Source organism: Cataglyphis hispanica, chromosome 6 (genome assembly GCF_021464435.1).
Source record: "Cataglyphis hispanica isolate Lineage 1 chromosome 6, ULB_Chis1_1.0, whole genome shotgun sequence".
Taxonomy (NCBI): domain Eukaryota; kingdom Metazoa; phylum Arthropoda; class Insecta; order Hymenoptera; family Formicidae; genus Cataglyphis; species Cataglyphis hispanica.
The window spans coordinates 5,371,138-5,398,133 of NC_065959.1; the positions used below are offsets into that span (position 1 = coordinate 5,371,138).

General features: G+C 38.0%; 1 protein-coding gene across 7 annotated transcripts in view; it reads left to right on the forward strand.

Moving 5' to 3' along the window:
- Positions 1-21,405, forward strand: part of LOC126850352 (fibroblast growth factor 18) — a 129,829-nt gene extending 108,424 nt beyond the window's left edge. For all 7 annotated transcript variants that reach the window (XM_050593248.1, XM_050593249.1, XM_050593251.1 and 4 more), the window contains 4 exons: positions 4,976-5,021; positions 8,175-8,307; positions 15,391-15,497; positions 16,141-21,405. In XM_050593248.1, the coding sequence (XP_050449205.1) occupies positions 5,019-5,021; positions 8,175-8,307; positions 15,391-15,497; positions 16,141-16,590 (693 nt within the window). In that variant the 5' untranslated portion in view covers positions 4,976-5,018 and the 3' untranslated portion in view covers positions 16,591-21,405. The remainder of the gene's footprint in view (positions 1-4,975; positions 5,022-8,174; positions 8,308-15,390; positions 15,498-16,140) is intronic.
- Positions 21,406-26,996: the final 5,591 nt, after the last annotated feature.

The window sequence follows — 26,996 nt, forward strand, 5'->3', positions numbered from 1 at the left end:
ATCGAATTTACGGGTTCTAAATCAAATCGTGACCCGCGCGTTGATCTTGATCGCGATGTGCTGGCGATGCGATGCATTGCCACGACGATTCGTCACGACAATTTACTGTAACCGTCTGGGAATCCATTGACACGCGTGATTTGTCGCAATTTGCCACGGCTATATAGGAAACATTTTGGAGCTAGCTTTTGTGACGCGATGCCAGGTGACTTTTCCCTTCGGGGCGTTTACGTAGATCGGCTCGTGCTGCAAAAGCATTACAAAGGTAGTAAATCTCGTGGTTATTCTGAATGGAGACGTCGTCGTTTATCTCCCATATAACGCCCCCTCCCATAATGCTGGAAACTTCGAGAACAGTTTATCAAATATTATTTCTATTTCTTGCTTATTTTAGCTTTTTAGCAAGTAATTTCATATACTAAGCTTATAATAATAATAAATGTAAATTTTTATGATTGAGACTATATGGAATATGTTAAATAATTTTTTGTTTCAAAAGAAAATGGTGTTATTTGAATTTATCAATCGACACGGTTTCATAACTTTGTTATGTCTCTGCCAATATATACACACTGTAGTGTGGAGCGATATGTCAAATCGTTCGATAGTAATTCATTTAGTTGGCGACGCAAACAAGTTCTGATGTACGCGTCGGGCAGTTTTATGGACGGTGATCTAGGTGATCGATTAGGTTGCTCATTAAACGACATTGACGATGAGCGTGATCCTTCAGCATGACTCCTCAGGATTGTGGTGTAGTCATGCACGAAATCTGCGTACCCCGCCTAGACGACAGGCGGTGTCCAGCTGAGAGTCATCGGCGTCGGGTCGGTAGTCGCGTTTTTCATCATCGTGTCGGAGCCTATTCAAGTGTTGGCAGTTTTTCACGCGGCAGGCGACAAATATCCCCACCAAAATCCTCTTTGGATGAGTCCCCACGTGGTCCGGGATGCCGCATCCTCGCCGGCATTCACCGTACTGATCCCGTCTAAGTCGCGCGTACTCGCAGAGTGATTTTTCGGGTCTATTATCGCGATCGAGCGGATCGTCCTTTCAAGTAAATTACTCTCAAGTGATTTCGCGCACCAACGAATCTATCGTAATTTCCATCGCGCATCAGAATAATCTAATTTTTCATTCGCGGTTTATGGGCAACATGTCGTTGATAGTGGATTGATTGTGATATCTCATTAAAATCCAATGCTTTTATCAGGAATTAATAATACAATTAACGATACAAAAAGCGACACTCGTCATTTTAACAATGCCTGGATAATCGGTTGGGAAATCCCATCGTTCTGGTAACCACAGAGATTCGCGAATTACGTCAGCGTTACGATTCATGATATCTACTTAAATCCAGATTAAACTCCGATTTGAAAGCTCACAACTTTGATAAGTGTGCGACGCGAATTCACCGCTTATATACATAACGTATATAGGCTTGGTGCTTGGGGATTTTTCGCAAAGTCGATCTCGCTGAGATGTGAGTGTGACGCACTGTCACGTTGAAATCGACACGATTTTCTCGCTGAACTTTGACGATGATATAACACTGCTTTCGAAATTGAACTTGTTGTTCGCATTTATCGAAACTGAAGTGCAATCGAACGGAATTGTGAAAGTGTTATCGATTTGTCGAATAAATTCTTCGCGGTACATATATATATTCGTAGATCGTATATTATTGTCGCAACTACACGAAAACAGCGAGAATCTGTGGCGAAACGAAATGTTAAATCGCCATTGCGGCTAACTGGTCGTAATTCGTACGGTTTACAATGTATGGATTGAGATGACACACCGAAGTGGAGATTCGCAGCTATGTCTATGACGATTATTAGGTGAGTTATGACCTCGTTTGTCATATCTAGCGTTGTTCTACGATATTTGGACTCCGATTTACAATCGGCCGATTGAAAATGAAAAAACATTCGAAATTTTCCGTTATTTTTATTCTTCATTATAATTCCTTTTATTATGCATTGTATTACGTATCGTGTGAGATCTGTAATGATAATGAGAAAACTTTAAAAAATTATAGAATTCTATTTTAAGAACTTTATGAATCTCTATCATGAATCACGCATACCATTTATTATATTTTCTTTGAAAAAAAAAAAAAACGACAGATTTTCTTTGTAACGGTATTTTTTTTTTAGACTCAATCAGCTATTGACAGTTATTATCAGCACAAGACGTAAGTAACGAACATTGACTGGAAACTGCGTCACGGAAACGTGCGTGACGTGCGCAGACCGTGCTTGCGTGTTGGAATTTTGTCACGGTCGGATTTCACGACGTCCTGGAATTTCGCGACTCTACGGAATTCCATGACGCGGTTATGTGTACCGGCAAACACGCAGGGTTCCGACTGGCACGTGAGCGCGTGCGTTCACGCGACAGTATCGCAGCATCCCGTCTCGTGGTACCGATCACATGTATCGATATCGATACACGCGATAATAATTTTGCGAAATAGATAAAATTATTTTAACATATTTTATTCAAATCTCTTGAAATTTTGAAATCTACAAATTCGATAATATGATAACAATTAAAAATGATGATTATATAATAAATTGATAGGCAAAATAATTTGCGAGAGATGAACAAAAAATATCGCTCGATGTTTATATCGCGACTAATGTCGTATGGTCTAATGCTGTGGAATTCTTTGTCTCTTCGGCACTCTTTCCATCCCGATGACACGTCTCCACCCGTCCGTGAAACACTCTCACGGACATCTCGCTCTTGGACATTTTTCCTCTTTACGTCAGACGTCCCGGGAGATCCAAATGTTAATGTATCCCGTGCCTTTCGACGCGTCGCCGCGCTTACCTTCGTCGCCATACATCGCGTGTATTATCGGGTCCGAGGTGATCCACGGCCGTTAATGAAACGGCTAGTAAGTAGTTGTCAGCGGGACGTCGATGTGACTAAGTTTGCAATTATGTAAACCAGCATCCCGGCGAGTGGAATACTCGTACACCTTGGTTTAGTAGAGGCGGCGATCTTCGTCGATGTGAAAATTAAAAAATTGATATTGACGCTGCTGACGTAAATTAGATACTTTGGAATGTGACATGGTATATTGTACAAGTGATTCTCAATATACAAGGAATAGAAGCGTCACATTGAACAGCAATAGAACATAAATGTGATTTACTCATATAGATTCTGTCTTATTTTGTATTGTAGAAAAATATCATTATTATATATTTCCCAAAAGTAAGAAGAATTTTTTAAAAATTATAATTATATTTATCATTACGTCGAAAAGATTGGATGATAATTTGGATGATCGATCAAAGTACATGATTAAATCAATTTTCCCTGTGTAGTCCTTATCTTTCAAATTTCTTTTAAAGAATGTTTTTTGCGCGCGAGGCCTTTTGATTTAATAAAGCATAAATCGTTTCTTCACACGTCCGGCAGCAAATTTCGAATACAGTTGTGTATTTGCAATCGAGTCGCCGCGCCGCTGCTGCAGTCGCGCCAGTGCAATTAAACCTCGAAACCTGAGTCGACTGCGTACGCCGTATCGTGCTCCACGTTACGACCCGATGTATATAACGCGGAGAGTGTGATGATGAATGCATGGCAAAGACCTGAGGCGAAATCTGTATCACGTGAACTTACTGTGTCTTCCTCCTATAAAGAAGGAATAATTCTTATGAAGATTGTACCAATATTCCGTCCGAAAAATTGAATCCAATTACATTGGCTTTTAATACAATAATCAGAATCTCATGACGCGAATCTCGCGAAAAAAAGAGAGAAAACTGGAAGGAACGATAAAAATCTGATAGGTCAGAAATGAACGCTGTAGTTCTCCGCGAGAAGATTCCGAACAGAGACGAAATGAAGCGAATATATTTTAAGAAGATTGGGGACGCCAAGAGAGAGAATGGCTCGGTGCATCGAATGCATTGAAACGGAGTAGGCGGGATGAGGCGAAAGAAAGGCATGTTTGGTCCAGCCCGCGATATCACGAGTATGGGGCGAGCCAATAATCCAGCGGAATTAAAGCGGACGGATAACGAGAGTTTCTACCAGCACGGCCACATTGACGTTGTTCACCTGCGTTCTATAACACATGAGATGCATTCGCATTACGCAACCGCTCTTGCGGCGGCTTGCCGCATGTAGAAAGCTCGCGTGTCTAACTGGGTTATTTACTATCGGCGGTGTACATTATATTCTTGATTATCTATGATTCTCTCCGATATCTCTTTGCCACACGCCTTGATCTTACATGAGACAATACGTGGTTCACGCTTTATTACAACGCTGGAAATTATATATATATATATATCTAATTATATACAAAATTAATATATTTTTTTTACATTTTATATAATCATAAATATAATGAAGATTATTGACATTATTAATTAAGGAATTTGCGAAAAGAGCAATTATTTGTAATAAAATATTTTTTGAAAATATATTGAAAGTTATTTGTGTTACGGATGTTTAAGCTTGATATTAATTTCTCTATATAATTAAAAAAAAAAATCAAAATATACAAAATTTGAACCTAAGTATAAATGATTAATGGCTAGCATATTTTATAAAATGTGTAAGAATTTAACATGCAAAAATATAGACGTTATTTCAAAAAGATATTCTAAATAATTTAATATGCGCACAAGTTAGAGAGTGAAACTTAATATGCGGCATACAGTTTATTGGCAGTAATGCTTTTTTTTTAACATTGATTATCTCAGTCATTTTCTGTTATCGATTACAATCGATCAAATGCATCCTATACTTTCAATGTGTAGTTGGCAATAGTAATGACTGTACTGTGCAAGTTTACTATATAATCATGTGAAATTTATTTGCATACGAAATCACTTAGAATCGTTGCAAATTGGAATGTACTCGATAAAACGGTCTTATCATATATTCCAGTCCATATTCCCGGTCGGACATTTTTAACTAATGAATGTATTTTTGTTGTTTCTAGGTTACCACAGCTTGCCGTTTTAGCGAAGATTTTGTGCCTCCTGATGGTGAGTAGTTTCGTAATTTGTTGGAATTATTTAATGCTAACAGAAATTATAGTTTTCCTGAAATAAGTATAGATAATGAAGTAAATATAATTTTTTATATTATTTTTATACTGTAATTAAACTATTAGAAAAAAAGAAACTAAATGAGACTATAATATATTTTTAGTTATACATCGTTATTTAAAACTCTTATGAAAAAAAGAGAGAAATATTTATATTATAAAAATCGAGAAATGAAATGTACAGACAGCTCAAGACCGATGCATTCATCGCGCTGTAATTGGTTTGTAATCTTATCTCTGAATGTGTCCGACATTTGTAGCACGAACCAATTGCATAAAGGTAATCTGATGATCAGCCGGCCTAGTTTTCGCGAACGGTAACGAGCGGCACGATGTTTGTATCCCGAGAATTCCAGCCACAATTCCGCTGAAGCCGCAAAATCACTTACTTTGTAGCTCGCGAATATATGTAAAGATATACGACACAGGCTGCAATCTCGCGAGGGTGACTAGGTCAGATCTGAGATATCTCGTGCAGGAAGAAGAGGTCGAGACCTATGTGAGGATCGCGTGCTCGGAAACTCGTGCCAAGACTTAAGTAAATCGGCGATTACGTCGGCACGCACCTTACCTGCCATAGATTAATGATCGGGGCGCTTCCACTCCTACGCGGTTTACAACACTGACAATTTATATAGCCGAGGCGGTGCTCTCGCTGCCGGCTTTGAACTCATCTTAACTCATTGCGGCGTACGTTTAATTCCCCGCTGTGGGCGCCGCGAAGCGCTATAAGTTTTGACGTTGAATTTTTAAGTACTCGGCGTTCATTGCGGTACCGCTAGCTTGCCATCGCACTTTGATTAACTGCGTACACGATATATCAAGAGTTTTTTTTTTTAAGAGTCTCTGTCGTCTTCAAACTATTTTTCTGAGTGTTACAACATGTGTACGGCTTTTTAATTTTTTATCTTTTAAATTTTTAACAATTGAAATTATTTGTCAATTTTGTCAATTAATGCATTTAAAGAATAATTATTTATTTATACAATTTTGATTTGTCTGTGTTCTATATATGGACATGATTTTTATTATTAATAAGATAGTTTTTCAAGTTTGAAGATGATACTAAATTGTTTAGTACCATCTCAGATTTGGCTTGTATGTGACATTCATTACTTATTATACCTTTGAAATTAATGGAGATCTATGGGTTCGGCTTCTTAATATGATAAGGACAATTTACGCGACAGTCCCATCGTGCAAAGACTTGAATCGTATTTAAATAAGATTTATATATCCTCGATACCGGTCTCGAGCGGTGCAATAAACGATTCGCCGATCCAATAAATAATTAAATGGGTGGTCGGCTGAATCGCGAGCGATAAATTTAGATGTCGCCGATACGAGTAACTGTCTGGTAAATAGCACGACGAGCATATTCGAGACTATCATGCTTTGACGATACGCGTTCGATACGCGAGAATTTAATGAATGGCCGATACATAAAATTGCTAAGCTATTCACTGACGATTGTCATTATCCTTCTCGCTTCTTTTTACGATCTAAAAGTCCTGTCGATTAAAAATGATAATGTGAATATCGCGGTGATGACGCGGAATCAATTAGCGTGCCGAGTTTTTATCGATGCGTGTAAGGACAAACATGATTATGATGATGCGCATAGTATCGCGATGACACTTTTTGCAGAATTTGTGGCATACGATGCTCGTCACGTCGTAAAAAGTTTTGGCGAGTATTTATAGTCGTTACTTAACTTTGTATGTTAAACGATAGAGAGAAGAAGCGCTCTACTTGTCGTTTTAACTATATACGCATGTACGATGGACCATTTCAAACATATTAAATGGTTGATGTTACGGGATTATGGAATTGCAATAAAATCCTGCAATGTGAATTTAATTGCTCTCTGTAATCGATAAGCGCAACTCGATTATTCGCATATATATTTGTTCGTTACTGTGCGTTTATTACACAATAGTATTATTCAACAGTATTCGCTTGTGATAAATCCTGAGATAATCGTATCAAAAATAGCGATGTAATAATAAACAATTTGATGCTATTAACATTTAACTGTAAAGACGTTTGTAATATTTAAATTATACATACTGACGAATCTGATAATATTGTTTAAAGGACACATGTCATATATGTGATATCTTTTTTTGAAAATTATTTTTGTCAGTTTATTATATGTAGAATTATATTGAATGATATTCGAGTGTTGTGGTTTTAAGCTTTCTTTTTTTTTTTTATGTACATTTTGACGTTTTTTTGACTAGCACACATCGAACAATAAAATATATTGTCGGCTTTTGATATAAACGAAACGCCGGTTTCAGTGACTATTAACGTGTAACTCGTGTCCGCTCGTTAACGAGATTTCCATCATCAACGTGTATGCTATTTCCGAGTAGCATGATGACGTTTCGTCTTTCTCCGACACGACGCACTTTTATCGCACGTTATCCGCCGTCCGAGCGAATCAACGAATGACTCGATGTCGTGATATGTGAACCGATCGTAAAAGCGTTCTTCTTAGGCGGTCGTGAAAGAATTTTGGCATCCTTAACGATTCTCAGATCGGTCGTTGTTCTGAAAACACGGCACGCGAATTCTTATCTCTCGCCAAGCTCGAGCCTTCTATTTAATCGAGAAATCAGCATAATACGCGAAGGATAATGTATAAAACGCGATTCTTTAATTTTGATCGGAATTGCTTTCTCTCGTTGATTCACGATTTCTTGATGTTTAACTACTTTTATATTTACCTTTTTCCTTTAATATACGATCGCGCTTGCGTATGAATTTTTACCGGCATTTGAATAATTCATTAAATTATCGGAAATAAAACTACGCTCCTGACTGAAGTAATCATCATAAAACAGGCATCTTGAATACGATTCCTTTACAGATAAAATACAATCACAGAATTCATATTAAAAGTGCCTGCGCATCCAGAGCATTCGCGATTATGTAATTAATTTCCGAAACGTCACTGTTTGCGATTCGTTGAGAATTCATTCATTTTATGAATACGGCTCTCGCGGAACAAAGTATCGCTAAAACAATTTCTCGAATAACTTGGCTAAGGAATTTCGAATACACGAGTGGGTTCTTGTAATTGCAGGTGGTGATGTGCGGGGCGGTGCCGGCGATGGTGCGCTCCGTGAGTCTCTACTCGACTTGCAGCAGCGGCAATGTTACCGTAATAGGCCGCTCGATCAAAGCCATGGGCCGCGACGATCACAATGCACCCTACCGTAAGTAAGACCGCAATGATTCGCTATATCTGTTATTGCTAATATTATCTAAACATGATGAATAAAACATTTTTTAAATGAAGAAAATTATTTTACACACATATATACACACACTGTTGCACATATTCATGTACACACATACAATTCTCTCAAATATATTTTGTTATTTTTATTAAAATATTTTCAATTTTGCAAAAAATCTTTTGTCCATCATGTTTTTATAGTTTTTATAAAAAAAAATACCTTCATAATAATTCATTAAGATAAACTTTTTTTTCTCTTTCATGAAAAATATTTTTTTTTCAATATATACTGGCTTTTTGAATTTTAATTGTATTGATTAATATTATTTAATATTAATCGATAGGTTTTTTTATTTGTAATATAATATTTGATACCGATTATATATAACTTTAAAGTGAAGGAAATCCTGTTATATGTTATGTGCATGTAATGTAATTATCTAAAATGAGTTAATCCAATCCGTTAATTAAATTGATCCCAGTCATCATCTCAGCATCTCATTATCGCTTCGATTGTGCATAAAAAGAAGATTTTGTGACTCTGTAATATCCATGCAACTAAAAAACTTAATTTATTATGATTCTTATCAGTCGACTTCCGTCGACGATTTTATATCTCTCGGGGACCTTTATCTCTCTCATTTTCACTAGCGAATGCATCTATGGTGGAGTCTTTCCAGATGAATCTTCATTTTTACGAACTAATAACTGCAGTTCTATTTTCGCGAATGGAGCATTAAGTGCACAAACGGGAAAGAGGCGAAAGGAGTAAAAGAGGACGGCCATTCTTAGAAGCCTCGATGAATTACGACGTAATTCTGCTTCGTCTCGATTGTTTTCGGCTAGACACTGTTTATCTCTTGCCGTTTGCTTTATCGTGCATCGAACTCGCGCTTTTTCTCCTTTCTTTATTTATTGGAATCCTTGTCGCGAGCAGGATACAAGGAGTTTAGTTTTATTCTTTTAAAAACTAGGAGGAGATATTTGATAGAAATACATAAAATTTTTATACATGTGATTGTTCTCTCTTTTATTTTCCACTTGTATTTTATTGTCTTGACATACATTCACCATGATTGCAGCAACATTTGTTTATGTATCACGATGCATTTACCAGACATTTGTCAGACATTTCACATCCTTGACTGATTCACTTAAATCGAGCGGATTGTTAGCATGGGATTATGATGGATAACGCTTCTCATGTTCGCTTTACATAACACTCGCTCGTTTACGATAATTTGTCGATGATCTTAATGTCGGTGATCTAAATTTAAGTCTTGATATAGATGCAAATTGCGACATATTTAAGCTTTAAATTAATAATTTTTGAAGAGAATAAAAAAATTTCTATGCTCTCTATATAATAATATACATTTATATCATTATTATTTTTCGTGTATATATAAAACTATATTAGAACAAATTTAGAATAATTAGAACATGGATCATTCATTCGTCTCATGTAAGAGGGTATGATAATTTTATTTTCTCTCAAATTTTATCAGTCTGACATGCTATTAATCTAATAAAAAATTCTATATTGTAAGCTTAAATTTTATGAACTCACATATAAAATCGATTGTCAAAACGCTCTCCCAATCGCGATCTATTTTCGGACTTTCGCGAGTTTTTCCACGGAAATTTCGCGCGCGATATCCCAGACGAAACGAGCGGACCCGGCCTGTCCGCCCTACGTACGGCGCGAGTACGAGGCGGTTCCTCTCGAGACGATTGCTGTCGAGGTAGGGGACGAAAGGAAGGTTCGAAAGGAGGGAAGAAGGCTCGCTTGTGCAAACAGAGGAGCCAGTTTTCGCGCCGGATGCTGCGCGCCGCGTCTGCACCTCCCCGAGATCCATCACCTTCGCGTACCTTCTCCTTCCTCCTTCATCTCCTGCCCCTTTTTACCTCCTCCTGCCTTGTTGCGCACGTTTCCCTCTACCTTTTCCCTCTATTACTCTGCTCTCTCACCTCTCACGACACTCAACTGCCGACAACGAGTCTCTTCTGACCGGCGATTACTTAAGTCTCTCTCGCGAAGCAGAACGGCGTATGTTGCTGAACGAGGGATTGAGACACTGTGAGAGCGTCCTTGAAGAGTCGTATATCAGGCTTTGAAAAAGAATGCGATACGACAAATCTTCGGGAATTTGAAATTTCATTGCCGTGCTATATAATTATAGATGAATGCCAATTAACGTGACTCTCAGTGTTTTCTATCAAATAGCAAAAACCCTTCTATCTTGATAATTTATTAAATGATTTACTAAAAGTACATTGACTTAATAAATGAGTTATGTAATATGTGAACATATCGTGCCATATCATGCAGTCGTGAAAATAACGCAATAACTGTCCGTTGAATCACTTTTATATACTGATAAATAGATAAAAAGATTGTGTAAATGTGCATTATTATTTTTTTTCTATTAATTCTTCGCATTAGATATACTTAATGTATTGAGATGTGATTTAACTGTAATTCATATTATTAGATACATATAAGAAAACATAGAAGCTCTGAACGCTAGAGAGGGAATATAGCCAGGAATGATAAGTCATAATTCGAGTGTGTCAGAAATAACACGATAATAACTATCATCTACAATCAAGGTAAATAATAATTATCGACTTTTCGTAAACACAGATATGATCGACGTGACACGCTTATAATTACCATGACGCGACATACTTACCGCACATTTAAATGATCTTGCAGCGTCTCGCGAAGCGCCTCGTTTGACGTTTAATGCTCCAAAATCGGATATCCTTCGCGCTGATACTCGCGCGAAAGGGAAATTTCACGAAAGGGGGAAAAAGAAAGAAAGGATAGAGGTCTGTATACAAAAGGAAAAGGGTAGGCATGCGAGCGGTGCGTCAGCAGCACCGATCGTCCAGATTGGAATTTAATTATTCGAGTCGCGGCGGACTGTGATTACGGCGTCAGCCCGATAAACCAGGCTCTTCACCTGTCGCACCTTTGATCTCGCGATACCTCGGCATTGCATTCCCGTTCGTCTTGATGTGCCGGCATTCGTCTACTGTACATCGTCGAAGAGTGGATGTTCCCGGTGCGTTCGCATCGGCCAATCGTGCGTTTAGGTGTTAATGACAGGGTCGCTATTATACGCGCGCGCTCATAACGAGTGAGCTGCGTCTCTCCTTCTCCTCCTGCCTTTCCCTTTTGACTTTTTCTTGCGCTTTACACGGTCGGTACCGACCATCTCTCCCTCGCGCGTTGTATTATAGCTTTCATAACGCCGACGCCGCGAAATTGTAGCGCCCCAGTGGTTCTCGATCCGGCGCGTCGTCTCAATTTCGCACCAAGGCCAGTATTATGCCAGCATCGACACCTCTTGCGTGGAATCTCATGCGTGCACGAATAACTTTTTTTCGTTCGTTTTTCAAACAAGATACAGCGTAGATTCTAAATCTTTTCAATTTCTTAGGTTGTGTCGTAGCTTAATTGCGAGATAAAATCGTTTGCACAGTTTGCTTCGGTATGATAGAAAAATGTAGGTAGTTGCGAACCTGTAAGAAGCGGCGAATTGGTTCCTATATCGCGAGGAGCACGTAGAAGTAATATATGGGATCCATTCTTCTCTCCCTCTATCTTGCTCTTTTCCTCTTACGCGCGCAGGCCCATCCTACTAGTTATTATCCGGGGTAATCGTGCCTAAAAGCCGGTGCCTGCTTTTGATTAAAATTGGCTTTTAATTCATTTGGCAGCCTCTAATCTCGCGGCGGCTCCGATCAGAGGGAACCAGAGCGAGGGCGACGGAATCCGGTGGGGAGCGAAAGGGAATAGGACGAAGGAAAGGAGGGTTGAGGGAGAGAAGACAGAGGTTTGAAGCGAAAAATTTAGTGGCTTCCTCTCTTCATTCTCATACGCGCCGCCGAGCTCGCGAGTGCGCCATGAATAAATTCCAATGTGGCATCTTTCGCCAAGATATATTACATCGATCGATTGCGGATAGGTCTTGCGAAGGAATGCAGCTCTGCTTCTTACACGCTCTGAATTTTATATTTTGCGAATAGCATTCGATGCATCATAGATGGTTATGAGAAAATACATGATTATGAATTTGATATAAAATAATCGTATTTTATATTTTTCGTTTTTATAGTTTTAATTTATAGTTTTTAGAATAATTATTTTTATAATTATTGATATTTTATTCTATATATTTATTTTTATTTTATCTGTTTAATTTTTAATATCATAGAGCTTGAGAATTTTATCACACAATATGATTCTGCATATTCGCATTTTTACTTATATAATTATATTTTTCAACACATTTCCTAATTGAAATCCTATTTTCAATATCAAGATTAATATCAAGATTTTGTTTATCGCGTTCGATTTACATCTTGAAATTTCGAGAAAAGGATTTATTATTCGAGGAAAGATCCATCAAATAGAAGATTGAAATCAATGCGCCGTAGACGCTCTGTCTCCGCACGTCTAGCAACTTACTAACAAACGCGTCAGCACTCGAATGGCGCGACAGTCTCACTTCCTTTCTTTGATAACGATAACCATCGCATCGAGAACGAAGCGACAGAGTTTCGCTGCGATTGCTTCGGTCGCCGACGACGATGTCGACGGCGACAAGGTACCGGAAATGTGAAAGTTCGGTAATGGGTAACTGGAGCGAGCAAATACGTACAGCGGACTTTGTGAAACGCGGTAATGTCGTTGCCATCGTTGTTATCATCGTATCTTTTTCCATCGTTGTACCGCAGATATTGCGCGACGCATATCTAAAATTCCAGTGCCCTGAACCGGAAGGAAGAGAGAGAGAGAGGGAATCAGATCATATAGTTTTGACCTGTTTGCAACCATTATACTTATATTATTATGTAACGCATATTCTGTATTGACTTGCTAGTTTCGCTATGCACGAATTTTTATAGCTGCATAATTTACGCAATTGCTCCGATAAGCGTATTAAAGTAGCGCAGTTAGATGTTTCAAACTTTTATCACATAGTATCGATCGCCCCTCATAAAAATTTGTTACCGTTTATTGATTAATAAACTGTTTTAGAAATAGAGAAGTAAAAGAATAGAGAAAGTATTTAACATTTATTATTAATTTTAACATTTATTATTAATTTTATCGATATTTGCATTAATAATATTTATTTTTATAATAATAATAAAAATGAAGATCTTATTTTTTTGCTAATTAATTACCATTTAATTGATCACGATCAATCGGTTGAAAAGGTAAAAATTTTTTGTTGTATATACCTATCTATTTAAATTGTAAAATAATTGCATATCGTGATTAATCAATTAGTTGCAAGTTCTTTCGAAATATATCTCTCGATTATAGCATCTATTAATCGGCATTAATATTCAAATAACTTATCGGTCGCCGTTTTTAACATAATCATATAGATATTTCTCACGTAGAGTATCTCAAGCGATGGACAGAAGAGACAATTATTTGTCCTCTTTAATGATACTATCGGAATTGACGCTCCATTGCGAGGTAAACCTAATTAATTAGCGTAAGTGGTGCAATTAATTGGCGCAGACTGCACACTCTAAGCGGCTAGCGAGACAGCAGTTTGAGATTAAGTCCTCTCTCTCTCGCTTCTTTCGTCTACGAAGAGCAGTGAAAAGCGGATAAGAGAAAGAGGTATAAGCGAGAGGGAAGATACAGAAAGAGAAAGAGATGGGGATAGAGAGAAAAAAGAATTGACTGAGCCGAAGAAGGGCTTTACGAGGCAGTTCGGGGACATTCTTGATTTCGATGTTGGGAGGGCATTCGACGAGAACCACTTGAATTTAACGAGGCTCCGGCAAATGGGCCACCCTGCAGACTCACCTTCTTTATTCTCTCTATACTACTGAAGCTCATGCCGCACTATTAACCCACGGACAAACACTTGATTTCAAGATTGTGCCTTCCGTCACAAAGCTTCCGAGAAACGTTGCGATCAGCTGTAGACAAACCTATCAGCGAAAGAATAAAACTTTTGCCTTCCTAGTTTGATTCTTTTCTCATTATGATTCTTTTATGTGATAATATATGTAAGAAATAGATTCTTTAAATCATTACAAACTATACAGACTTTTCATTTTAACTGAAGAATAAATTTTTTTCACGAAAATACTTGTAGTATAAAACGCAGATTCATCTTATATGTGCGAAATAAAGGATATAAAAATATTATATCTTTTACATTCTCGTTTATGTAAATGGCGAGAATAAGAAAGGAATCGAATTTCCCCATCGCTTCTGACCCAGTTCTGACGTTACAGTAATATGTGAGCATATTGAATTAGATGTTTCTCGCACTAGAAATAAGAAGGAAAAGAAGAAGAAAAAAAAAACATTCGATGCGCACCTGTACCCGGCCGGTCCCTTTTTTTTTCTCCATCCGGCAGACAAAGGGTGCCTGCTTCTCGCTCGACAAAATTTCGTAACACCAGGTAGGAAGGGTGGTGGAAAAGAGACACGAAGACGCGGAGCGAGAAGGAAAGACGGCGCTGGCTACGGTGCAACGTGCACTTCGGGGTCGAGGCACGACAGGATCCGCTAAGTGGCAAAGCACACACCGGACGGTCTGTGCCTCCTTCATTAGCACCAACTAGCCTCGGCGGCGCTGGCTTAGCCGAGTCTTTTCTTCTTTTCTCGATGCCGAAGAACGCCTCGGTAGAGGGGCCCGGCGTCGTTGTAGGTACAACTCGCGCCATAAACCCCGACGAGGTCTCTCTTCTCGGAAATATGCCAGCGTGCATACCGAAGCACAAAACGGTTCGCTTTGTGCATCCTGTCGCGCTTGTCCTGCGAGATCGAAGCTGGTAGAAATTGCAAGGGTTTTTCAAAGTCTCTCGGGCTCTTCCGAGTTATTCTTATTCTCGAGTTATTTACAATGCTTATTGCTTTATGCCTTAAGTTTCCCGTTATTTTCCTTTTCATGGAGAGAGAATAATTTTGAAAAGGACTTTTAAGCTCGCGTATATATAATATTATATTTTTACTTAAATATAATAGTTTGTTACGATGTTTCACGCTTCTTTCTCTTTTTGCATGTTACAGAGAAACTCACCACACAATCGGAAGATTTCAGTAGGAAGCTGTACATCTTTGCGGAGAAGAGCCAACGATACATTTGCTTCAATAAGCGGTGGAAACTTGTCGGCCTGGTAATTACTCGCCTACCAATTAGTAGACATACTTCATCATCTCGAGTGAGCGAGTAGATTTACACGCACTGGTAACACGCCTCGCATTGCACTGTTCGTAAATTTCTATTCATCACTTATATGCGAGGCTGTAATTTAGAAATTGGATTATTAACAGTTTGATGATTTAAGGCTTCAACGTTTACGACATGTATTACAAGCTTTAATCTTACTTGATTCATCGTGCGTTAAATTTACCGCTCAATTTCCTGAATCCATCTTGAGAGGAGTTGTCGAATAATTATTGTTTACTTTTGTGTGCTACAAATGAAAATCACACGCAAACCATCTATCATCCTCATATTTCATTTTCAATTTCGATCGATTTATTAGAAAAAAATTTGTATATTCTAAAAAAAATGTAACTCTATCGATTCGTATATACTATAAGATTTGCATAAACATTTTTTATATTTTTATCACTCTTATATTTTATATCATAATAAAAGTTAAAAATTTATACAAGTTTTTAAATGAAGCGATTAGATAACATATTTTTTACGACAGAATAAAGATATTTAATATTCATCTAAATTATTTCGAAGGCAAAAAGATTGAAAACCAACAGGTAGTATATCACGAATCGTTAACCGTTTACTTTCAGCCTAAGAAGCAAAAGGGAGCGATGTGTCAGTTTTACGAAGTATACAACGGCTCGTATCTGAGGTACAGGAGCGTGATCGATGGTTCGCGGTATGTCGGCTTCAACAAGTTCGGTAAGCCGATGAAAAATCCCCACGGTAGACAGGAGTGCTTCAACTTCATCAAGTACAACCCCCATGCCGACATAAACCACCACAACAGCCTAGTGAACGCGGAGATGGGCGGTATGGAGCCGCGAGAGCCGTTCGTCGTCTCGAGGAAGCCATCGCCGGTGATGAGGGCCACGAAGAATTCCCTGTTGCAGGCCGATAGTGCGAGGGAGCACGTGCAGCATACGTCCACGCATCGCCATCGGCATTCGAATCGCTGGAAGATGCGGCAGGACGGGACGGACTCGGGGCCTCGGAGACGGCACGAGAGTCGCCTTCTCGTCGAGGCCAGCAAGTATTGAGCCGCGTGCGAGCTCGCCGATCAAGACTGCCTCCTCCATTACCCCGTGAGAACCTGAGATCAGACTGCCAAATACGCTGGTGGACCGCTCGTGGTCGGGATGTCAGGAGCCCACTTAACGGCGCCTCGTGAGTCGCGACTCGAAGCACCACGTATTCGTTCGAATTCGGTCGGCGAATCGAGGGCGTGGACGCGGCTCGCAAACACACACACACACACACACACACACACACACACACACACACGCCTTATAGCTGCGCCCGTTCAGTTTCCGTTACCGCCCGGGAACGTTTCCGCGGCGGGAACGGGTGTCGTCGTCGAGATAGCGTCCGCTAAGATCTCGGGAGAGACGCGAGACGACGTGGAGACCCGCCCGACGAAGCTATCTCAATTTCACGCGGTTAAGTTCGATTTACACTTGCCCCGACTGACCCCTTCAGGCAAGTATGTACCTCGTAACAATAAGAGCGTTTTTTTTTTTTTTCTAATCATTGATTCCTCGTGAGTTTAGTTTGCGCGATGAATCGTTCGTTATCTCTCTGTTCTTATCTCTTTTTTACACTCACACTCACTTTCTCTTTCTTTCTCGCTCTATCTATTTATCTATCTAGTTATCTAATTTCTCCTTCTTTTTTTTCTTAATCTTATGACAAAGCGTGGCCAATTAGTAATATTTTTTTTTCTCACTCGATGCTGCGCGTCGCGATAAAATGTGCGATACCAGTCATGTAAATTCGTTTGAGCTATTATTACCCAATCGATCGTTTAATGCGAATGGAAGGAATTCACGTCGTATAGAAACGCAACCGAACGGCTGCTGTGCTTCGAGCGCGGTCACTGGCCCGCGATGGTAGCGCAAAAAGACGCGCGGACGACGCACGCCGATGGACATGTCTTCTCGACTTGCCCGACAAAGGTAATCCGTCTTTCGGATATCGTGAAATATTAAACTAATACACACACACATATATTTTTTTTTCAAAATATTAATATAATTCTCGCGAATTTGATTCGCTCAAATATGTGATATTGATATAAAAAATTTGATATTCACGGATGAAATTTAACATTTCAATATATTGAACGTTGTATCGAGAAAGCGGAAAAGAAATAGAGACTTTTGTTTATATTACATCGATGCATCAATTCGACTTAATTCGACTCTTTTTCCGTAACTGAAATTCATATGTCGATGTGCGTAAAAGGATCACGATCTCCGGTTCATTCTTTCGCGAATTAAAACGGGAAACGTTGTCGGCGCTGGTCCAGCGAAGAAATATTTGTCACGTTGCGGACGCTCGTACGTCGTCGTTCTTACGCCCTCCTGCGCAGTTAGAGCTCACGCCGCGCAAGACTCTCTCGCTCGCTGTGCTAATTACGCCGCCTAACGTAGCGTGCGTGCGTGCCTGCCCGCGTGTATGAATAATGTGTGCGTGCCTGCCTGCGTGTTCGCGACGCAGGCCTTACCGCCGCCGACGCACAAACTCGTGTGGCACGATCGATTACGAACGTGCCGAGTATATGACGACCGACGACAGTTCTCCGAGTTTTTCTTTAATAATCCAAGTTTATTTTTTTTTTTTCCCTCTTACTTGGGTCGTCGATATTTCAGTCAGGCGACGATCAGTTTTATATCGGGATTCAATCAATATCTTTCAAGATCAATAACGATGTCATTGCGTAACTTTTTGAAATAGAAGGAACACAATGTTTCAGATGCGGGACATTTGAAGGCTTAACAAGATTCATGTTTTCAAAAAATTACTTTTATATTTATATAAGAGCTCTCTATACTAATATATTACAGCAGAAAGCTGTATGCGTAATTTTTGAGAATTCATATGAGATACGCAATGAAAAGATAAAAGAGTATATTTCTATAAAATGACATCGATTCAACTATCGACATATATTTCCTAAATAATTTCACGTGAAACCTATCTCGAAACACTTTTCCTTTCGAGCATTCGGACAACGGCGATCGGTTGGAAATTGCATGTTTGTGCGCGAGCATATATTATATTTGTGTGCATTTTGCGTGCATACGTATTTCGCCTCCGGAACGCGTGTGAATGCGTGTAATATATTAATGCATTACCGTTAATGAGAACTTAATATTTAGAATGCTATCGCAGACTGTATTATTAGGCTAGGTACATGAATATATGACGCGGTGGCGACTCGACGAAGGGAACCAGGGATGCTGAGTTCTTTGCGCGAGAACGTCTTGTGTGATCTTATTTTTCGCTTCTATTTTCCGACTGGACGCCTCGCGCGTTGCGCCGTTTCGTCTTTTACAGACACAAGAGAAGCACCCTGGAGTGATCCATTTTCGCAGATTCGCCACATAAGGAGCGCCTGTTTCCTCTCCCCTTCGAAAAACAAAAGAGATCACTCCCTATAGGTAGCTTATTTATTGAAATCATGTTTAGGTATTACGAAAGCCGAAACGCCCGAGAGACTCTTCGTTGTCCTTGTACGTATATATACATATATATATATATATACGTATATATATATGTATGTATGTATGTATGTATGTATGTATGTATGCATGTATGTATGTATATGAAAATATGCGCTGCTCTCTTTTTATCGTTTTCACCGTTTTCCCGTTTCTTTCCATTCTCCTCTTTTCTCTTAGTCACATTCCTTAATTACCATTTCGCGCAATATTATGAATTGTTCAATTGTCACAATTATAAATTGTTTGACACGATATCACTAATTATTTACTCGAGAGTATTTCATCGATCTTATTTATACTTCTTTCTCGGAAAGATATTTTTGTATTGCAAATTCTCTCCATATGTAAAAAAAATAAACAATAATTGTACATTTATACCTTCCAATAAGTTCTAATAAGGAATAATATTTCAATTATAGATATATTTTAATTAATTTTTTTTTGGATAACTAAATTTATTTAATGACAACATATTTTCTTTTCTCTGCGTTCCTTTACTCGTTTTGATTATTAAAACATGTTTTTTTTACAAAGTCTGAAAAATACTCAATATCTGATTAATTTAATTGCATATGAGTGGCAGTGCATAGAAAAGCTTATTCCTACGGATGTTTGTATGCGTGTTAAAAAAAAAGTAGGGAGCAATATGCACGTAGTAACGCCACGTTTCGTACAACGAATCAAAGATTTATTTTTGCAACGTATTTCTTAATAAATTAGGTATTTATTTCTTTTGAGGACAACAATTTTCACATTTTGACAATTCATGGTTGTCTTTTTTTTTATCACCCGACTGTTTTTAATTGTATTTAAAAGTCTTATACCTTTCGGGCTGATTCGTTATCGGCACGTGGCGAGTGCAAGTTAAGCACGATAAGATGTCGCGTGTAAACAGAAATTAAATGCCAGCAGCTGACCATGAGAAAGGCATAAAATCCGACGCTTATAATTTAATAACAGATAACTAATCTAAAAAACGTATATGTATTGTATTCTAATATGGGTATTGTAACTCCACCTCTAAAAATTAACCAACTCGTTTTGTATGTGTAAGCCTAGCGTCACGTAGCGACGTGCAGAGAATCACCGCGGCGTTCATGGCGATGTGTAAAAAAAAAAAAATGATAGAATAATTTTTATGGAGTTTGCGAGTCTCTTTGAAAGCGAGATATGTCACTGTCATTCTTCATATATATATATATATATATATATATATATATATATATATATAAAGAAGACAAAAAAAGTGATTATTGACTAGCGTCATTCTCGCGATCTCATCGAACTATTCGTAATCGAGTCTCGTTATTAATTTTTTGGGATTGAGAAAAAAAATTTTATTCAAATTCTTCGTTTGACATTTGCTTGTTTATATTACATTCCTACATATTAGCAAAAATTTTTTTTTGAATTGTCTTTAAATTGTGTTAATACTTTATGATTACTGCGATCGTTTTATCATTCACCTGACTCGATTGCGAGCAGATCATCATCACCTATCCCAAATCCCCTCCTTTTTTTTACATCCTCACCATTGACGAACCAGAAAACGGTATGAAACGAACAAAACACAAAAGATGAATCTGACTCTACCCCTCCCTATAGATAGATAGTATACATAACAAATAAAAATAAAAAAAGAAAAAGGTAAAATATAAATATTATATATATATATATAAATAAAAATATATATATGAAAGATGATGTGTATTGTAAGATATTTAATACCGACTTGTCTTAGGCACACCCGATGACGATCGATAACAATGAAACGATGATAATAATTATTACGATGATTGTTGTATAACGAACGACGACGATGATGATATTCTACACTATAATTCGCGTTGTAATATAGAGGCCCACCCGTTACCCATTAAATCGATGTATCGATGTACCCCGGCTGTGCTGTGCTCACGTGCACGTGTCTCGAGGGGATGACCGATCGAGAAGGGGAGGATTTGCAGATGCTTCGCGCTTTGGACGATGGCCAATTAGCCGAACTGAGATTTTTCTACGAGAAGTATCGGGAGCCACTTTCGTAACTGGCCGACGTTCAACGAGCGTTGCATCCAGGGTTGGAGAAATTAGATCGATTTTGATTGCGCCTTCACGCTGCTCGGCGTTAATCATCTTGGCTGTAGCATGAAAGACACACACATATATACACGTACACATGTTTTATTTACGATGCGCAACAGTCTATTACGAACGAGCACAGCACGTCCGGCAGCAACTAGCAATAATATAACATTCCAACTTAAATCGCATACGTACTGCGAATTCTAATAATGTGTGCCGCCGTACGAGAGAGAAAAACACTGTCAAATACACGCTCATACACTGCTATTTGTCGTATTTATTATCATACCGACTTCTTATCCCTCTAATGGCTGTAATCCTTAGTCCATGCGCAAAACGACAATATGAAGGAATGGTAGCTAAACCAGTCTCCAGAGCGATAAAGTAGCGGACATACGATTTGGTTCAATGAGTTATGCAAACTGCAGAAATTTTTGCAAAAAAAAAAAAAAAAGAAAAACGAACGAGACGGGTTTGTCATGCGCGTAATGTTATTACGCCCGTGACGTAGTTAATCTCACATTTCTCTCCCCGAAGTGTTTAAGAATCAAGTAATGATAGCCGTGGGATAATTTGTTTCTCTTTCTCAGGGAAGGGAAAAGCATTACTATGTATTGATTTTTAATAATTTTATAAAAGCGCGTGTTATATACATATAGATTCCAAATTCGTTGTATATTAACATAGTAAACTATTCTTATAGATCCTTTCATGACAGCATTGAAAAAGTGGGATATACCAGCATCGTGAAAGAAATTCAAGTTTACAGGGAAGGCCGAATTTTTACCGGTGATGGATTTGTGAGGCTCTCAATACACTTATCCATCCACTCGAGCCGTCTCGAGACGGAAAGCTAAAATCAAACACATCAAACACGTTTTGACGGCGGCGGCAACACGATCCGACTGAGAGGTTCTCTATTTGCAGCGATGGTTGAGAAAGAATCAGAATTTTTTTACAGAGAAAAAGGAGAAGACGTAAAAAGTAAAGTATGTTCGTGAATCTTGTCTGCCCAAATCTCGAGCTATTTCCCATAAATCTCGCGCTACGTCTCACTATCTCTCATTCAAGTGTTTAACTTAAAATCGGCCCATCGAAACCGTTATAAGTTGCACCCTCCTTATTCTTTCACAAGGTTTACCGACCGTTTCGTTCTCCTCTCACTCGTCGAATCTCTCGCATACCCCTTTTCCTTCCTCCGGATCCTCTATATCAACGTACATTCACGCGTCACCGGGTAGGTTGACAATGTTCTATGGTGCGTAAGTTCCCGCATCTAGATCCCAAGATTATCTTCTTCGGCGTGCGGCTTTCGTGCTCCCCCATCGGAAACTCTATCTTACCGGATAATGCTTGCAATCCGCTTTCGTCCGGGCGCGGCGGATTGTCCCAAGATTTCACACGAAATGCACGCAGTCGACAGTACAATAAATGAATCGTTTAAAGTCTACATTATGAGATTCGTGTGACTGAATATAAAATCTATGTATTTTTTATTTGAGATTTCAATTTTTGTCTAACTATTGTTTTATTCACTCAGTCGATTATGGCTTTTATTCTGAGCTCACATTTATCGGCACATTTATAGCGCTACATTTAGAGGCGCAGATAAATTGTACTAGTAACTCGACTAAAGTCAGTCGTATTCTCATCGCACATTTATAGCGCTTTTAACTTACAATTAGAGGTACATTTATGACTACCGTTTGTTGTATATCATGCTTCAAAAGCGTTTATTCTATTTCGAAATATTTACGGGCTACGATCACGCACTGCTTTCACTTCCCAAACTTCCATTATTCTTTTCACGTGCTCCATTTGAAGCTAGTTTTTTTTTTTATTTTTGCTTTGAAGTACAAGATTTTTTGTTTTAATTAATCCTTTGAAATGAAAACATGTCAAATTAAATGCACTCTTCATTGCACTTTTATATACTACTATACTTTAAAAAAAAAATTTAATATTGACTAAATATCATTAATATTATTATGTAGAAAATTTCTATTATTTATAGAAACTTAATTTGTAATAATTTAATTTAATGAAATCAATTATACAGCTCGCTACTATTTCGTATAAATGTACGTCTAAATGTGCCCTCGGGTACATTTATTGGTACATTTAATCGAAAATGATATAAATGTTCTATAAACGTTCAGAATAGGATTTTCATTATAAAGTTGTGCATTTAGGCTAAAAGTGGCGATCTGCCTTTAAATGTGCCGTTAAATGCTCAGAATACCGTCACATTTATCGTGTCATCTAACGCACATTTAGAGGCACATTTAGCGATAAATGTGAGCTCAGAATACGGACTTGTGCGTCTATATATAAATGCCTGCTGTAAATTTATATACTTTTCTGTGTAATTACGTATTTCACAGATGGAGAGATACAGGTGCTGCACTAACAAATATTTTGCACATTAATATTTTAATATGCGTAAGAAATTATCATATACCTATAATAATATTATTATATTTATTTAACTTGAACAGAATAAGTTTATTTAATTTGTATAGAAATTTTTTTATAAACTAAAAAATATTAATGTACTTTAATATTAAAATATACGATATTTTTGGTTAGCTTGGTCTTGTTATCTGCGGTTTCGGGATGCACAGTATTTTTTTATAATATTTGTTCACGATGTGAAAACGAGTCAAGCATGAGCAGCGTGGATTCACAAATGCGGCGAAGCGACGGCGTGCCATTGGCGATATGCCCGCGCGAGAAGAGGGTCCAGCGCGCAGCTTCCAATTAAGATCTCTCAATTAGCGTATCTTATCGCGCAGTTGCTTATCTGCCCGGCCTGTTCTGGACAGGTTCCTGTGCGTTTCTTTGAGTAGGGACGGCGCGTTTCTCCGGTCCTTGGACCAGTCCCTGGATCGGTCGGTCTATTTCCCGGCAGTTGCTTCACCTGCTTGCACGCGTGCGTTCTGTGGCCTGCAGCGATGCCGCCCTCGTTAAATCGAATACCGACGCACCGGGAGAATATTAAGTCAGCGATCGTTAGAAGAGATCCTATCCGTGATCATCCTCTTGTTCAGCCGCTACCAGCTGCGATCCCTATTTCGTAAAAGATTTCACAAGAGAGCCAGATGCGCCGCCGCGCTCTCGCGTATCTCCGCAATTAGACGCGCGTGTACGCTTAATTATCCTGCGTGTCGAGCTTTTATTAGGCTTTGAAACGGTTATTCTTAGTCGAATTAACAGACGTAACTTGGCGCGCACAACTTGACACATTATTAGCCGTTGCGGCTACAGAAATAAGATTCTAATATCTGAATATATAAATGCAATATACATAATTATCATATAAGCGTAATCGCTACTCTATTTGCCATGTAAATTATATTAAATATTATCTTTTAGTATTTATCGCGTGATGTATAATATAAATTTATTAAAAATTTAGAATAATATTGATGTATGTTCGATTTTTTTTTATTGAATATCGACATTGTTAAAAATTCATTGAATGACTTTGATTTATATCCTTTTTGCATACACTGCTTTCTTCTGAGAAGCCTCCATTTAAAAAAGCTTTAAAAAGCGGTTGTTCTGATCTTTCTAAGAGGAGTGACTTAAAGACGTCCATTCAGTAAATTGACCGCTAGGGCAACAATGAGGTCTGAAAGAACAGTGACAATCTAAGAATAGGGGATGAATGTATGTGTATGTGTGTGTGAGAAAAAAGATCAAACTCCTGGAAAAGAGACTGGATAGAGGAAAGAGAAAGGATTCTGTTTTCCATACTTGGGCGATCTAGCAGTTTCTTGCAAAGAGTATCTCGTATAATCAAAGCACCCGAACATCTACATCCGCGCAAACTTTTGACTTAGACAAACTCTGCAGAAAAGTTTAATACTTTTTACAAATATTTAATCATATATGATCGTAACTATATGAATTTTATATTCTATTATATTTTCACGTAAATTCATGTATGAATTTATATCCATGGATATCATTATTGAATTTAAATATCTCACGCATTGATTATTTAAAATCCTTGAATTACTTTTCATATAAAATTGTTAACTTATTTTACGTTTCTCATATATTTTTTTATATCCTGTGTTCTCGCACACAGGAAGTCAAATACTAAAAAATGCGAGGAGCCAAAGGAGAAGAGCTGCTATTGCTCTAACAATGGAGAGCTGATCTCGGTAAATATTCGACAGACAGCCTCTCGTATTGTGTCACCTCGACCTCTTTAATCGCTGCGCTTTCCGTCATGGCTGAATTTATGGTGCGGACATGCCGGGTGGTCACGCAACGCCCTTCGAAGAAAATCGAGGAAATTCCATGTCGATTTTTCGCGCGTTTACGCCCCTCCGTTTCGCTCACATGAGCAACGGAAGCACCAGGTGGACTTTCACTCGGTTTTTCACCCTTGTGTAGGCCGATTCTCATCCGGGTAAATGCGACCAGTATTCGATTCTTTAGATGATCCGAATAAACGGTTGCCCGTGCCTGTGCGAGATTCTTTGTTGTACGCTTTGCCATAGACACCGTTCTCAAATATGTTTCAAATTTCATTTACAAAGGAGATTTTGAATACATATTGCAAATGTTTTTTTTTCTTGCTTAGCGCCGCTGTAAAACGCAATAGTATTACATAAATGCGATAATGCATTGTGGAATATGAACATTTTAGCGTAATAGAAAAATCTTTACTAACTATATTATATTATTTTTCTCTCTCCACTGCATTATTTATTAAATCATCATTAATATTTTTTTGTAATTACAATTTTTACATATTTTATTTGGATAAAGTCATATATATATATATATAGTTATATATATCGGCATGTATTATAATAGAACACTATTATAATAGAAGCAATTAATGTATCAATAATTGACATATTCAAGAATGACAATGAATGAACGTGCTCAAATACATTCGAGTGCGTTTTAAATTGTTTTCATTCCATCATTAAATACCATGAGATGCAAAACACATCATCCATTACAGTATTCACATTTTGCCTGAAATATCGAACACGTCCGCATGCGAATAGAGTTTGCCTCATCAACTTGTTATTGATTTGATGTGTGACCATCAACTGACTGCGGATAAATCTTCGGAAATCGTTGGAATCTTGTGATCGTGTTGCTACCGGTTCGTCTTAATTGGACCAAGCATGGGTACCAAGCATGGGTACACATATAAATGTGTACCGACCGCTTTTTCGGCGATTGGTCTTATCGGCTCATTATCCGTAACGGCGGCTACTCCCGTAATCGGAAATATCGTCGATCCTAAATGATTATACGAGAGGTAAAGATTGGTAAGAGGTAAAAGATGGAGAGGAAGAAAAATAGAAAATGAAAAAACAGAAGACTCGTAATTTTGAACAAAGCCCACCGACAAGATCGTTAAAGGTTGATCCGTTAAATCGATAACGTGAAAAAGATATGCTTTCTAAATGTCTGAATGATTCTCAAAGGATTCTAATGACGGTTTAGATTTGGAATTAGAAAGACAAAAATTTATTGTACATGAGTGACATAGCTGTTTGTATCGATTATTACATAATCATCATTTGCAACCTAAAATAGAATTGCATAATATAATTGAAGATCGATTGTTTAACTAAAAAAATTTATATTCCCAAAAAATTTCATATAATCTCGCATTATAATAATGATATGAATTATTATTATTTATGATATCAATGATGATAATGGATTTCTGATGATTCGCGTTGATTTATGACATTTGTTCACGCGATGCGAGAAATTTGGCACCAATAAAATTCGATTTTTTATTAGCCATCATATAAGGTGAGTATGACGAAGTGGTTTATTGATTGTTTATTACATGAGTTATTTGAAATGTTTAC